This window comes from Trichechus manatus, unplaced genomic scaffold, assembly GCF_000243295.1.
Source record: "Trichechus manatus latirostris isolate Lorelei unplaced genomic scaffold, TriManLat1.0 scaffold00028, whole genome shotgun sequence".
Lineage (NCBI taxonomy): Eukaryota > Metazoa > Chordata > Mammalia > Sirenia > Trichechidae > Trichechus > Trichechus manatus.
Window position 1 is genome coordinate 7,394,470 of NW_004443964.1, and position 12,052 is coordinate 7,406,521.

Here is a 12,052-nt window from a genome sequence, read left to right on the forward strand (position 1 = left end):
ACTCTCCCGGTAATTGGAGGGAGGACGAAGATTCCGGGGAGAAATTTATTAAGTCCTGTACCGCCCGGAAGTCTTGAGAGGCGGAGCTTCCGAGGGCGGGTTTCTCTTTGGGGGCGGGATTCTTTCGGGGATGGGGGTGGAGCCGAAACGCCGCGCTTTCGCAGAGCTTGGGAGGCGGGAATTGGGGCGGGGCCGCGCTGGTGGGCGGGACCAGAGGCAGGACAGGGGCGGGGCTGGAGTCCAAGCCGGCGAGAAGCGCGGGGAGGTCCCCGGGATCAGATCCTCTTGCCGGGTCTGTTACTAGCCATGGCTACGCGCTGCTGGTGGCACTGGCCCGCGTGGCTTCGGACCCGACCGCCTCTCGCCAGGAGCCCCCTGAGTAGGACCAGGGCACCTCTGGGGTGAATGGGAGCGCGGGGTGGCCTGCGACCGCTAAATGTGGGGATCAAAGCAGAGCAGGGGCAGGGCTGGAGAAAGGGGACCAGGGGAGAGACTGGAGGGGTCTGCTCATGAGGGCGAGTTGGGGGAGGCGTGCGGGGGCAATGGGATCTGTGCAGTGAGATGTGAGGCCTTTAGATAAGAAGGGGACCATGAGGCCCACAGGTGGAAGACGGGGACGAAGGGGGGCGACATGGAGGTCTGAGAGACGAGAGGGAAGTCTGAGGGGAGGCAGGGGTTAATAGGAATAAGACACGTGTCTATATTGGCAAGATAGAGTTTTGTGGGGAGATGGGTTAGGAGAGGTAAGATGGGGCAGTGTGGGGAGATCCATGAGGGTGAGGTTGGGGTGATTTGGAGTCCATTGGGAGAACGTGGGATTCTAGCTGAGCAGGTGGCATTGTGCCGTCGAGTCGATTCCAACTCACAGTGACCCTACAGGACAGAGTAGAACTGCCCCATAGGGTTTCCTAGGCTGTAATCTTTACGGGAGCAGACTGCCACCTCTTTCTCCCATGGAGTTGCTGGTGGGTTTGAACAACAGACCTTTTGGTTAGCAGCTGAGCACTTTAACCACTGTGCCACCAAGGCACGTTCGCTGAGTAGGTCGGGAACCCCATAAGATAAGTGATGAAGCATTGTCCAGGGCAGCTTCAGGGGTGGCGGGGGTTGTCGGGTAGGCCATAGTCAGTGGCATAGTAAACTCATGGGTGAGGTGTGGGGCCCTGAATAAAGACATAGCCTTTGGGGGCTCTGATGAAGTAAGGGACCTTGCAGAGGCCAACGCCTGGAGGGGCAGGAGGAGGAGGGTGCTGGTGAGGGTGAAGCTTGGGAAGCTCCAACTTCTGGTGGACATGGAAGTCGGTTTGGGATTGGGGAGGGAGTGTTGGTCTGACCTTTGCCCCCCTCCGCAGGCTCTCGCAGGCAGTTCTTCACACAAGAGCACATCCCCCAGATCTGTGTGGTAGGCAGTGGCCCAGCTGGCTTCTACACGGCCCAACACCTGCTAAAGGTAATCTGCTTCCTCCTGGTCCCTCCCCCATGGTTCACCTGCTGCTCCAAACCTCAGGGTAAGCCCCACCCCCTCTGGGTTTTCAGAGCACTCCTGAATCCCAGATGGGGAAGGGGCTCCCAGCCGATCTAGGCTCGACTCATCTTACCCGCTTCCTTGTCTACATCTGGGGCTCCCCACCCTAGATTCTCCACTGTGGGAGAGTGTGTCTTCCTCATGGGTGGGGGCCAGTGGTCAGTGGCTGGTAGTGGATGGTCGGCTTCTTCGGCAAGCGCTCCAGGGAGCTAATGCAGACCTGCAGAGTGACTTTGTTCTGCCCCTCATCTTCCCTTCTTCCTCATCTGTCTCTATCTGTCCCCAACATCCTGCATCTCGGGCTGCCCCCTCTTCCCAGGGCTTTCTGTCATTTTAGCCACCTCTCTGTGGTCCCCTCACCAATAGCCCCAGCCCTCACTGCACCATTTTTTTCTTTCAGCCTGCTCTCCTCACCCTGCCCCCACACACCACACATAACATGAAGGCCAAGGCTTCAAGGCTTGCAGTATTGGCCTTGGCAGGCAGGGCCCAAGGCTACTGGTTGCCCTTGAGACTCCACGTCAGGCCTCAGGGTTGGTGGGCGGAGGCAGGGGAGACCCAGGCTGACCGAGATGGGAGAAAGTGGCCCTGCTTTGGAGGGACTCAGAGTGTCTGTAGAGAGACAGGAGAAAGGATGGTTCATGTACACACAGACACTGGAAAGGTAGGGTGACCGCCAGTGACTGCCCTGACAGGGAACACAACAGAGAGTCCCAGATGGAGCTGGAGAAAAGTGGGGTGCAGGACTCAAACTGTAGTAAAAAGACCAGACTTAATGGTCTGACTGAGACTGGAGGAACCCCAGAAAGCACAGCCCCCGGACTCTCTCTCAACCCAGCACTAAAACCATTCCTGAGGCCAACTCTTCAGACAAAGAGTAGACTGGACTATGGGACATAAAATGATACTTGTGAAGAGTGTGCTTCTTAGCTCAAGTAGATACATGAGACTAAATGGGCAGCTCCTGTCCAGAGGCGAGATGAGAAGGCAGAGAGGGTCAGGAGCTGGCTGAATGGACATGGGAAATCAGAGGTGGAAAGGAAGAGTGTGCTGTCACAGTATAGGGAGAGCAACTAGGGTCACATAACAATGTATGTATAAATTTTTCTAGGAGAGACTAACTTGAATTGTAAACTTTCACTTAAAGCACAACAATACAAATAAAATGTTAAAAAAAAAAAAAAAAAAGGTAGAGTGACCAATCGGCTCGGTTTGCCCAGGACCCTGGGGTTTCCCAGGACACGAGACTTTCCGTGCTAACACAAGAGAGTCCCGGGAGAATAGGATGGGTTGGTCACTGTGCTGAAAAGTGACCTAAGCACACTCTAAGCAACAGATGTTGTTGTTGGGTGCTGTCGAGTGGATTTCAACTCATATAGTGACCCCATGTGACAGAGTAGAACTGCCCCATAGGGTTTCCTAGGCTCTAATCTTTACAGCCCCGATGTGTCTGTCAGTTTGTGGTACTGTGAGGGCTTGAGTGTTGCTGTGATGCTGGAAGCTATACCACCGCCAGGTGTTTCTCCCACAGAGCCGCTGCGTGGGCTCAAACCGCCAACCTTTCGGTTAACAGTGGAGCGCTTAACTGTTGCACCACAAGGGCTCTTTAAGCAACAGATGAGAGAGCTAATTATGTGATGTCTGCCGAGCGAGCCAGGTCCAGGGGGCCAGTCAGAAACTGCTTCCTGGAGAAGACGCATTTGTGCTGCACAGGAGAAGGCCGTGAGACGGCCTCCCACGTGTGGGGAGGCATCCTGGGAATGCAAGGCCACGGGCACACTGCCACATGGGAGGAGAGCCTGGGCCCGAACCAAGACCAGCAACTGACTCGGGCTGGGATACCCAGGAGGGCTTCATGTAAGGGGCACTGTGTTAGCTGAGCCTCACGTTCCGGGAGCGGGGAGACTCGGCCCTCCAGGCAGGGTTCGCAGTGGCCCCGTGTGAGCAGAGGCGCCGGCCTGCCCTCGGCTGGCAGACACCTGCGTGTTCTTTCCTCGGAGGGGGGTGGTCCTGGGGGTGGCCACAGCGGTCAGATACGAGCTGGTCCTTGCCACTGGGAGCACCCGAGCTACTGTCCGCCCTTCCGAGGTGGGAATGTGCGAGGCAGGTTTGGGACAGTGGCACTTAACTGTGAGTCAGACACTGTCCACAGTCTCCCATTATGCCCTCGCCACAGCCTGTGAAGCAGGTGTGTGGCTCCCGTTTCACGGATAAGGACACTTAGGCTGAGCGAGGTTGTCCGCGGTCCCACCGCTGAGCAGGGAGGGCGCTAGGATCTCAGCGCAGGTGGTCTGACTGCAGAGCCGTCACCTGAGTACCCCGCTGGGCCATTCATTCAGTCCTGGACACTGGCGGGATGGGAATCCACCAGCCCTCCTTGGAAACCCTACGGGGCAGTTCTACTCTGTCCTGTAGGGTCACTGTGAGTTGGAATTGACTTGACGGCAATGGGGTTTTGGTTTGGCAGGGTGGGGCTAGTGTCCGGGAGAGCTGCTGGGGTGGCAGTGGGGGAGGAGGAAGGGAAGGATGTGGGATTGATGGGATGAGGTCGAGGGGAGTCAGGAAGGAGCCCCGGGTTCTGGCTTGGGCTCCTGGTGGATACTCAGGTGGAAGGGAACCTAGAAGCATCAGAGAAGTTTAGGGGGAGGGGAGTCGGCTTTCATCCGGGTGAGTTTGAGGTTTCTGGGGTGAGATATGCAGGGCCCTCAGGTTTGGAGCTGGGCGAGAAGTCTGGGCAGGAGAGAGAGAGTGGATGTCGTCAGCAATTCCACAGGAACTTGAGGTCACAGGAGGGAGTGGGTGAAAGCCCCCCAGAGAGTGCGCTCCGAGGGAAAAGGGAGGCGGACCCAGGTTGGAAGACCCTTGGAGAACGTCCTTGTGAGGGGCAGTGATGAGGGCAGCGGTGGCTCAGTGGTAGAATTCTCGCCTTCCATGCAGGAGACCCGGGTTCGAGTCCCAGCCAATGCACCTCAAGTGCAGCTACCACCCATCTGTCAGTGGAGACTTGTGTGTTGCTAGGATGCTGGACAGTGGAGCGTCCAGACTAAGTGGGACTAGGAAGAAAGGCCTGGCGATCTAATTCTGAAAATTAGCCGGTGGAAACCCTATGGAGCACAGTGATCCAATCCCACTGTGCATGGGGTCGCCATGGGTCGGGGGCCAACTCAATAGCAGCTGACAACAACGACAGAGGAAAAGGGGCCTGAGAAGGAGCAGCCGAGGGATAGGAGGGGACCGTGAGTCAGGAGGAGCGGTTTCCTGGAAGATGAGGTCAGCCAGGGAGATAACAGGTGAAAAGTATCCAGCAAATTTCACTTTAAAGGGGTGGCCTTGGAGGAAGCGATGTAGACAGAGTGAAGGATCCTGGGCAGGAAAGAAAGGAAGATGAAGATGAAGCTGGATTGCGTAAGGTGTTGGCTGCCGGGTTAACAATCTGCACTTTGTCCCGTGGGCAGTGGGCAGCTAGCGAAGGCTTTTGAGCAAGGCAGTGACGAGCAACGACAGTGATAGTAATGATAGCTTGTTTATTGAACGTAAAGTGCTTCTGTGAGCCTTACTCATTTAACCTTGAACATCATGTTGGAAGAAATGGTCTGCGTTTTTTTGTTTTTTTTTTTAATTGTAGTTTAAGTGAAAGTTTACATTTCAAGTTAGTCTCTCATACAAAAATTTATACATACATTGTTATGTGACCCTAGTTGCTCTTCCTATACTGTGACAGCACACTCCTTCTTTCCACCCTGGATTTCCCGTGTCCATTCAACCAGCTCCTGACCCTTTCTGCCTTCTCATCTCACCTCCGGACAGGAGCTGCCCATTTAGTCTCATGTATCTACTTGAGCTGAGAAGCACACTCTTCACGAGTAGAAGAACTGTTCTGGTTTACAGAGAAGCTAAGCGCCTTTCCCCATGGCACAGAGCCAGTTGGTGGTGAGACTGGGATTGGAGCCCTTGGCTGTCTGACTCCAAAGTCAGTGCTCTTCGTGGGTGCATCACTGGTGGGGTTGCGGGAGGTAGATTTGGGAGCCTGGGATGGGGAGAGTCAGGAGGCACGATGGGTGGTGGTGGGAGCCTGGACATGGTTGCAGGCAGTGGGGGGAGGGGAGGGGCTTGGATAAAGGTCAGGAGGTGAGTGTGGGCCTTGTCAGGGACAAGGGCGACTGGAGGGCCAGAGCTCCATTTAGCTTGAGTCCCGTTGAATTGGGAGGTATTACAGCAAGAGCCAAATGGAGCCCTGGTGGTGCAATGATTAAGTGCTCGGCTGCTAACCAAAAGGTCAGTGGTTCAAACCCACCAGTGGCTCCGCAGGAGAAAAGACCTGATGATCTGCTCTTATAAAGATTACAGTCTGGGGAGCCCTGTGGGGCAGTTCTCCTCTGTCATCGAGGGTCACTGTGAGTCAGAATTGACTCGATGGCACACAACAATAGCAAGAGCCTGGGATGGGGTGGGCAGGGCAGTGTCACCCACAGGAGTCTCAACTGCTGTGCTGCAAGTGTGTTTGTCACCAGAGTCCTCACCATCATGACCTTCTGGGTACTTCCCAACAACCCCAAGAGGAAGGTGTTTCCATCCCAGTTAGCAGGAGGAGACCGAGGCCCAGTGAGAGACTGGGACTTGTCAGGGTCATGCAGCTGGTGGGTGGCACAGCCAGACCAGACTTGCCTTCCTGACCCCAACCCTGTGCTTTCCCCATGGCCCCTCAAGGCAGCGTGCATGAGCCAGAACCAATGATTGGTGGAACCAGTGAGGTGGTTTTTCTAGGCCTGGGGGTAGGGTCACTTCCATTCCTGCACCCTGTACTCCAACTGCTGTGTCTCCCACGCCCTGCCCTGCTGGTCCCCTCTCCATCGGGACAGTCTTGGAGACTAGAGCTAAGGCAGGTATGAATTTCAAGGGGTTGTTCCCAGATCATCAGACTGGCTGGGCATTTCTAGAAGCATCTAGAGTTCTAGGGCAGGGCTGTGTGTCACACCTGGCCCGGGTGGGTAGAAGCTCCTCTGACACGGCTCCAGCGGAGGGGAAGCTATAGCCTTCCATAGTTGGCCACATTTCTCACGTCTTGATGGGCTAGCAGTCCTTCCTGAGATCTGACCTCAGTTCCCGTTGCTGCTTGTGCTGCCCCATTCCCCTTGCCTGGCTCTCTGGGCAGATGGGGAGTCAAGGGGCTCTCTTTCTTCTTGCAGAGGGTGGAGGCCCGGCTGTATCCTCAGCCCACTGAGCCAAGCCCTCCAGCTCTGTCCCAGGAAGGGGAGGCCCCGTGGGCGGTCAGCCTCTCCCTCAGCCCCACCAGCTGCTGCCCTCTCCCCGCAGCACCACACCTGGGCGCACGTGGACATCTACGAGAAGCAGCTGGTGCCCTTTGGCCTGGTGCGCTTTGGTGTGGCGCCCGACCACCCTGAGGTGAAGGTGGGTCTCTCTGGGCACAGAAGGTGGGGTTTGGGGACTTTGGTCAAGATGAGGGGGGGAAGGAAGGCTTCCTGGCTGTTCTGAGGACACAGCGGCTGGGGGTGGCCCAAGCCTGGTCTCTGGAACTCTCCCCCCTCTAATCTCCTCCCCGGGGTTGGGGGGATGCGGCAGAATGTCATCAATACCTTTACCCAGACGGCCCGCTCTGACCGCTGTGCCTTCTGGGGCAACGTGGTGGTGGGCAGGGATGTGATGGTGCCGGAGCTGCGGGAGGCCTACCACGCCGTGGTGCTGGTGAGTGCAGGTGGTGGGCTGTGGGCAGGGACGGGGGTTCTGGGGAGGGGCTGCAGCAGAGCTGCAGGGATGGAAGGTGGCGGTAGGGGTGAGGCCCAAACTGCTGGGCATGGCTAGGATGGAAGCTGTGGAGGAGGAGGAGCTGGGAGGAGATCTGCCTGGTCCCTCCCCGAGGGGCTGAGGGCTCCAGGCCTGCCATCTTTCCTCAGAGCTATGGGGCAGAGGACCATCAGGCCCTGGGAATTCCCGGGGAGGAGCTGCCTGGTGTGCTCTCGGCTCGGGCCTTTGTGGGCTGGTATAACGGGCTTCCTGAGAACCGGGAGGTGAGTACAGGGAACATTCCATCTGTGCCTTTCTCCCTACCCCCCAGCCAGGGCTGCGGGCAGCCGTGGATGCCAGAGCTGGGGGAGGAGGAGCTGCCATCTAGGCCTGGGAGGCTTCCAGTGAGATGAGGAGGCCAGAGGTCCATCTTGGAGGGCCTCTAGGAGGAGGTGCGGCCGGGTAGGGGAGGATGGACTTTCTGAGCGTGGAGAGCCTAAGGGACAGGCATGAGGCAACCAGAGACTGAGATTAGCCTGACTGGAGCCGAGCCCAGGACAACCTTATCAAGACCTCTTGCTTCCAGCTGATGCCGGACCTGAGCTGCGACACAGCTGTGATCCTGGGACAAGGGAACGTGGCTCTGGACGTGGCTCGGATCCTGCTGACCCCACCTGAGCACCTGGAGGTGAGTGGGTGGGGCAGGGGCTGGAGGGGGGAGGGTCACACCGAGGAGAGGGTGCCTGGCCTGCAGGCCTCAGGCCTTACCCCTCCAAGCTGAGCTCAGTGCTTCTGTTTCCCCATGGTGCCCAGGCAGAGGCCTTCTGAAAGGCAGCCTGTGAGCTTCATCTCATACCATTTCCCCCTTCACTTCCTGTACTTCAGCTACACAGCCTTTATTTTTCTCTTCAGTGTGCCACAGGGCCTTTGCACATGCCACTCTCTGGCAAGGAACACTGCCCCGACTAACCTTTTGCCCCAGGTAGTTAACCTCTACTCATCTTTTAGTTCTCGGCTCAGTTGTCCCTTCCTCCAGGAAGCCTTCCAGGACCTCCCTGAGGAGGTCCATTTCACCTGTAATACCCTCTCATAGACCTATCTGCCCCGTTCCATTGCACCTTTCACCAGCACAGTTTTACACTCACTGATGAGTATCTGAGTAATTGATGAGTATCTGTCTCCTGACAGATCAAGCGCTCTGTGAGGGCCGGCACCTTTATCTGTTCTGCTCACCATTTACTTCCCTGCCCCTGCCCCTTGCATGGAGCCTGGCACATGGTAGCTGCTTAGCAAACACTTGTTGAATGAAAGAATGTGGGCCTGGTTTGCTCCTCATTGGTGCCATTTGTAAAAGGCGCCCTGGTGGTGCAGTGGTTAAGCACTTGGCTGCTGGCCAAAAGGTCAGTGGTTTGAACCCACCAGCCATTCTGCGGGAGAAGGATGTGGCAGTCTGCTTCCATGAAGATTACGGCCCTGGAGACTCGATGAGAGCAGCTCCACTCTGTCCTATAGGGTTGCTATGAGTCAGAATCTACTCCCTGGCAAAGGGTTTGTTTTGTTTTTGGTGCCATTTACAGAATTGGCGGCAATGCTCCATCTGGCCATCGGGGGCGGGGGGGCAGTGGGGCAACTTCGGGGCACTATGATCTCTGCGCTTGACCAAATGGAAAGTCCCATTCTCCCTGTCCGTGTCTGATGACTTCAAAGCCCTCCTTTTGTGCCAGAAAACAGACATCACGGCGGCCTCCCTGCGGGTACTGAGGCAGAGTCGGGTGAAGACGGTGTGGATAGTGGGCCGGCGTGGGCCCCTGCAAGTGGCCTTCACCATTAAGGTGCTGGGGCTGGAGGGGGAGGAGCCAAATAGAGGGTCTCCCCTTGGGGGAGTGGGCAGGGCAGAGCCCCTCAAAGTGGCTGCTACCTGGGGTGGGAGGTGGGGAGCCAGGCAGGACTCCTGGGGTCCAGGGCCTTCTGTGGGGGTGGGGGGTGGTGTCTCACGCTGGGGCTGGCTGGGCTCAGGGTGGGCTCAGGTGGACAGCACTCTGGGCCTAATCTCTGCCCCACCCCCCACCCCCAAGGAGCTGCGGGAGATGGTTCAGTTACCAGGAACCCGGCCCATTTTGAACCCTGTGGATTTCTTGGGCCTCCAGGACCGAATCAAGGGTGAGGGGCCCTGACCTGACCCCCAGCTCACGAGGGAAGGGATGGTCTAGGTCAGAGAGGGTGTGGGGGAGAGCATGGGGGAGGGGGCTGGGACCCGGGGACGGCCCTGACATGGTCTTCATTGGTGACAGAGGTCCCTCGTCCGAGGAGGCGGCTGACGGAACTGCTGCTTCGAACAGCCACGGAGAAGCGGGGCCCGGAGGAGGCTGCCTGCCAGGAGTCCGCCTCCCGTGCCTGGGGCCTCCGCTTTTTCCGAAGCCCCCAGCAGGTGCTGCCCTCACCAGATGGGCAGCGGACAGCAGGCATCCGCCTGGCAGTCACCAAACTGGAGGTGAGTCTCGTGTGACTGAAGGTACCCCCTCTTCAGGCCTCCCGCCTGGCCTTGTGCTGCCCATGCTTTCCCCAACAGGGTGTCGGTGAGGCCGCCCGGGCAGTCCCCACAGGAGACATGGAGGACCTCCGCTGTGGGCTGGTGCTGAGCAGTGTGGGGTATAAGAGCCGCCCCATCGACCCCAGCGTGCCCTTTGACCCCAAACTTGGGGTCATCCCCAATACAGAGGGTCGGGTTGTGGATGTGCCAGGTGAGATGGCATGAGAAGGCTGGATTGAGTTATGGGGGGGAAGCAGGAGGCAGGTATCTCCTGGGACTGCTCATTCATTCATTCATTCATTCATTCATCCAGTCAGTGATGTGCACCGAGAAGCTGCTCTGGGTCAGGCCCTGCGCCAGGACCCTGTCCCAGGACCCTGCCCACCCTCCTCCTGACCCTAGGGGAAGCTCCCAGTCTAGCTGAGATGACCGCATATGTCTGGTCATTAAGTCATTCAACAGACATTTTCAGAGGTCTGCCCTGGGTGACACCCTGTGCTCAGTGCTGGGGTGTGGAGGTTAATAAGGCAGCCCTATCCTCAGGCAGCTCCCCATCTGATTAAATGTCCCACGTACCTGTCTAGACGTTAATTCATTCAGCCAGTGTCTGCAGAGGGCCTGCTGGCCCTGGACATGGACGAGACTCAGCTCGCACCCGCAGGAGCTCTAGCCCCATAGGAGGACCCAGGCATAAGGGGGGCGGGGGTGGTAAAAACAGGCTGGGAAGGCTCTTGGGCGGTGGGCCGACAGCCACGTCGGGCCCAGCTAATGGGCTTTGGGGAGGATCTCGGGGTGTGTGCATGTTACACGTGTCTGTATGGGGTGTGCAGACTTGCCAGGCAGGTGTCCAGCCACCTCCCCTGTCTGTACCCCTTTGTTACCCCCCTCTCAGGCCTTTACTGCAGTGGCTGGGTGAAGCGGGGGCCCACAGGCGTCCTTGGCACTACCATGAACGACAGTTTCCTCACCGGCCAGGCGCTGCTGCAGGACCTTCAGGGGGGCCTGCTGCCCTCGGGCCCCAGGCCTGGCTATGCGGCCATCGAGGCTCTGCTCAGCGGCCGAGGTCTGGGGCCCGAGGCTGAGGTCCTGGGAGGTGGGAGGGGTGGTAGCCCCTGGGCCTTTTCACCCTTTGGAGGGGTGCTGGGGGCTGGGGTGTAGGAGGAGGAAGAGGGGAAGGAAGTGACTGTCTCTCCTCTGCCTCAGGGGTCCAGCCTGTCTCTTTCTCAGACTGGGAAAAGCTGGATGCTGAGGAGGTGTCCCGGGGCCAGGGTGCTGGGAAGCCCCGGGAGAAGCTGGTGGACCCTCAGGAGATGCTACAGCTGCTGGGGCGCTAAGCCCAGTCCTAGTCCCGCAGGATGGGGCACAGTGCCATGCAGGGGTGCAGGGGAGGGGGCCAGGGCAGCCTGAACAGACTTTGTACCTGCAGCTGCGTGGCCTGCCAGCCTGGCATAGGGCTTGGCTGCATCCCTTTTCCAGGGACCTCTGAGTCTTCTCCTGTAATTACTCTTGCCTGCATGGGTTTAGCTCCCAGCAAGGAGGTAACCTTCGTTAGGGATGGGCAGGGGTGCAAGCTGACCTTACTCTCTCCCACCTTTCTCCTGCTGGACTGTGGTGGGTCACTAGGTCCGGAACATGCTGGAAATAAACAGCTGCAACAAGGGCCATGAGTGATGTGCGACTTCTTTTGGGGACCGAGGTCACCTTCTGGCTGCAACTCCCCTCTGGTCGCCAGGTGGCGCTGCAGAGCCAGCTCCTTGCTCCGGGCCTTATTGGGGGCCTGTTGCTGGCCCCACTGCCTGGTGTCCTCCCTGGTTATTCTCTATCCGTGCGATCAAAACAGCCAGACCGTCTGGAGGACTCGCGGTGGAAGAAGAGGAAAGGGGGGGAGGGGGGCTAGGGGACTGGGCAGCAGCTGCCCCAGTCCCTCCCTGCCCCTTCTCAGCTCCCAGTCCTTCCCACCTCCGTTTCCAGCCGGATCCACAAGCCCTCCAAGACTATAACTCCATCTCCAGAGCGTTAGCAGTTTACGAAGCGCGCTCACCTCTTTTATTCCAGCCCGCAAGGTGGGCCTCGCTTTATAGACTGAGGGACCCTCAACATGAGCGGACACAAGCTCGCACAGTGAGCCCCGGGCTCGAACCTAGGGTCAGGGCGGCAGCTGTTTTCTCCGAGGCCGCATCTGTCCCCGAGGGTCGAGGGTCGGGCCTAGGGTCCGTGTTCCAAAAGGACACAGTCCTGGAGAGGGGCCCCGGACG

The 12,052-nt window shown here is 58.2% G+C and overlaps 1 protein-coding gene across 1 annotated transcript; it reads left to right on the top strand.

Moving 5' to 3' along the window:
- The first annotated feature begins 278 nt into the window (after nucleotides 1–278).
- FDXR (ferredoxin reductase) lies at nucleotides 279–11,131 on the top strand. The gene is made up of 12 exons (XM_004374165.1): nucleotides 279–379; nucleotides 1,353–1,450; nucleotides 6,839–6,934; nucleotides 7,106–7,228; nucleotides 7,438–7,551; nucleotides 7,854–7,955; nucleotides 8,992–9,099; nucleotides 9,343–9,427; nucleotides 9,559–9,758; nucleotides 9,837–10,008; nucleotides 10,690–10,860; nucleotides 11,001–11,131. Exons 1-12 carry the CDS (start codon nucleotides 307–309, stop codon nucleotides 11,129–11,131), a joined length of 1,473 nt encoding a protein of 490 aa, XP_004374222.1. The 5' UTR covers nucleotides 279–306.
- The last annotated feature ends 921 nt before the right edge of the window (nucleotides 11,132–12,052 follow it).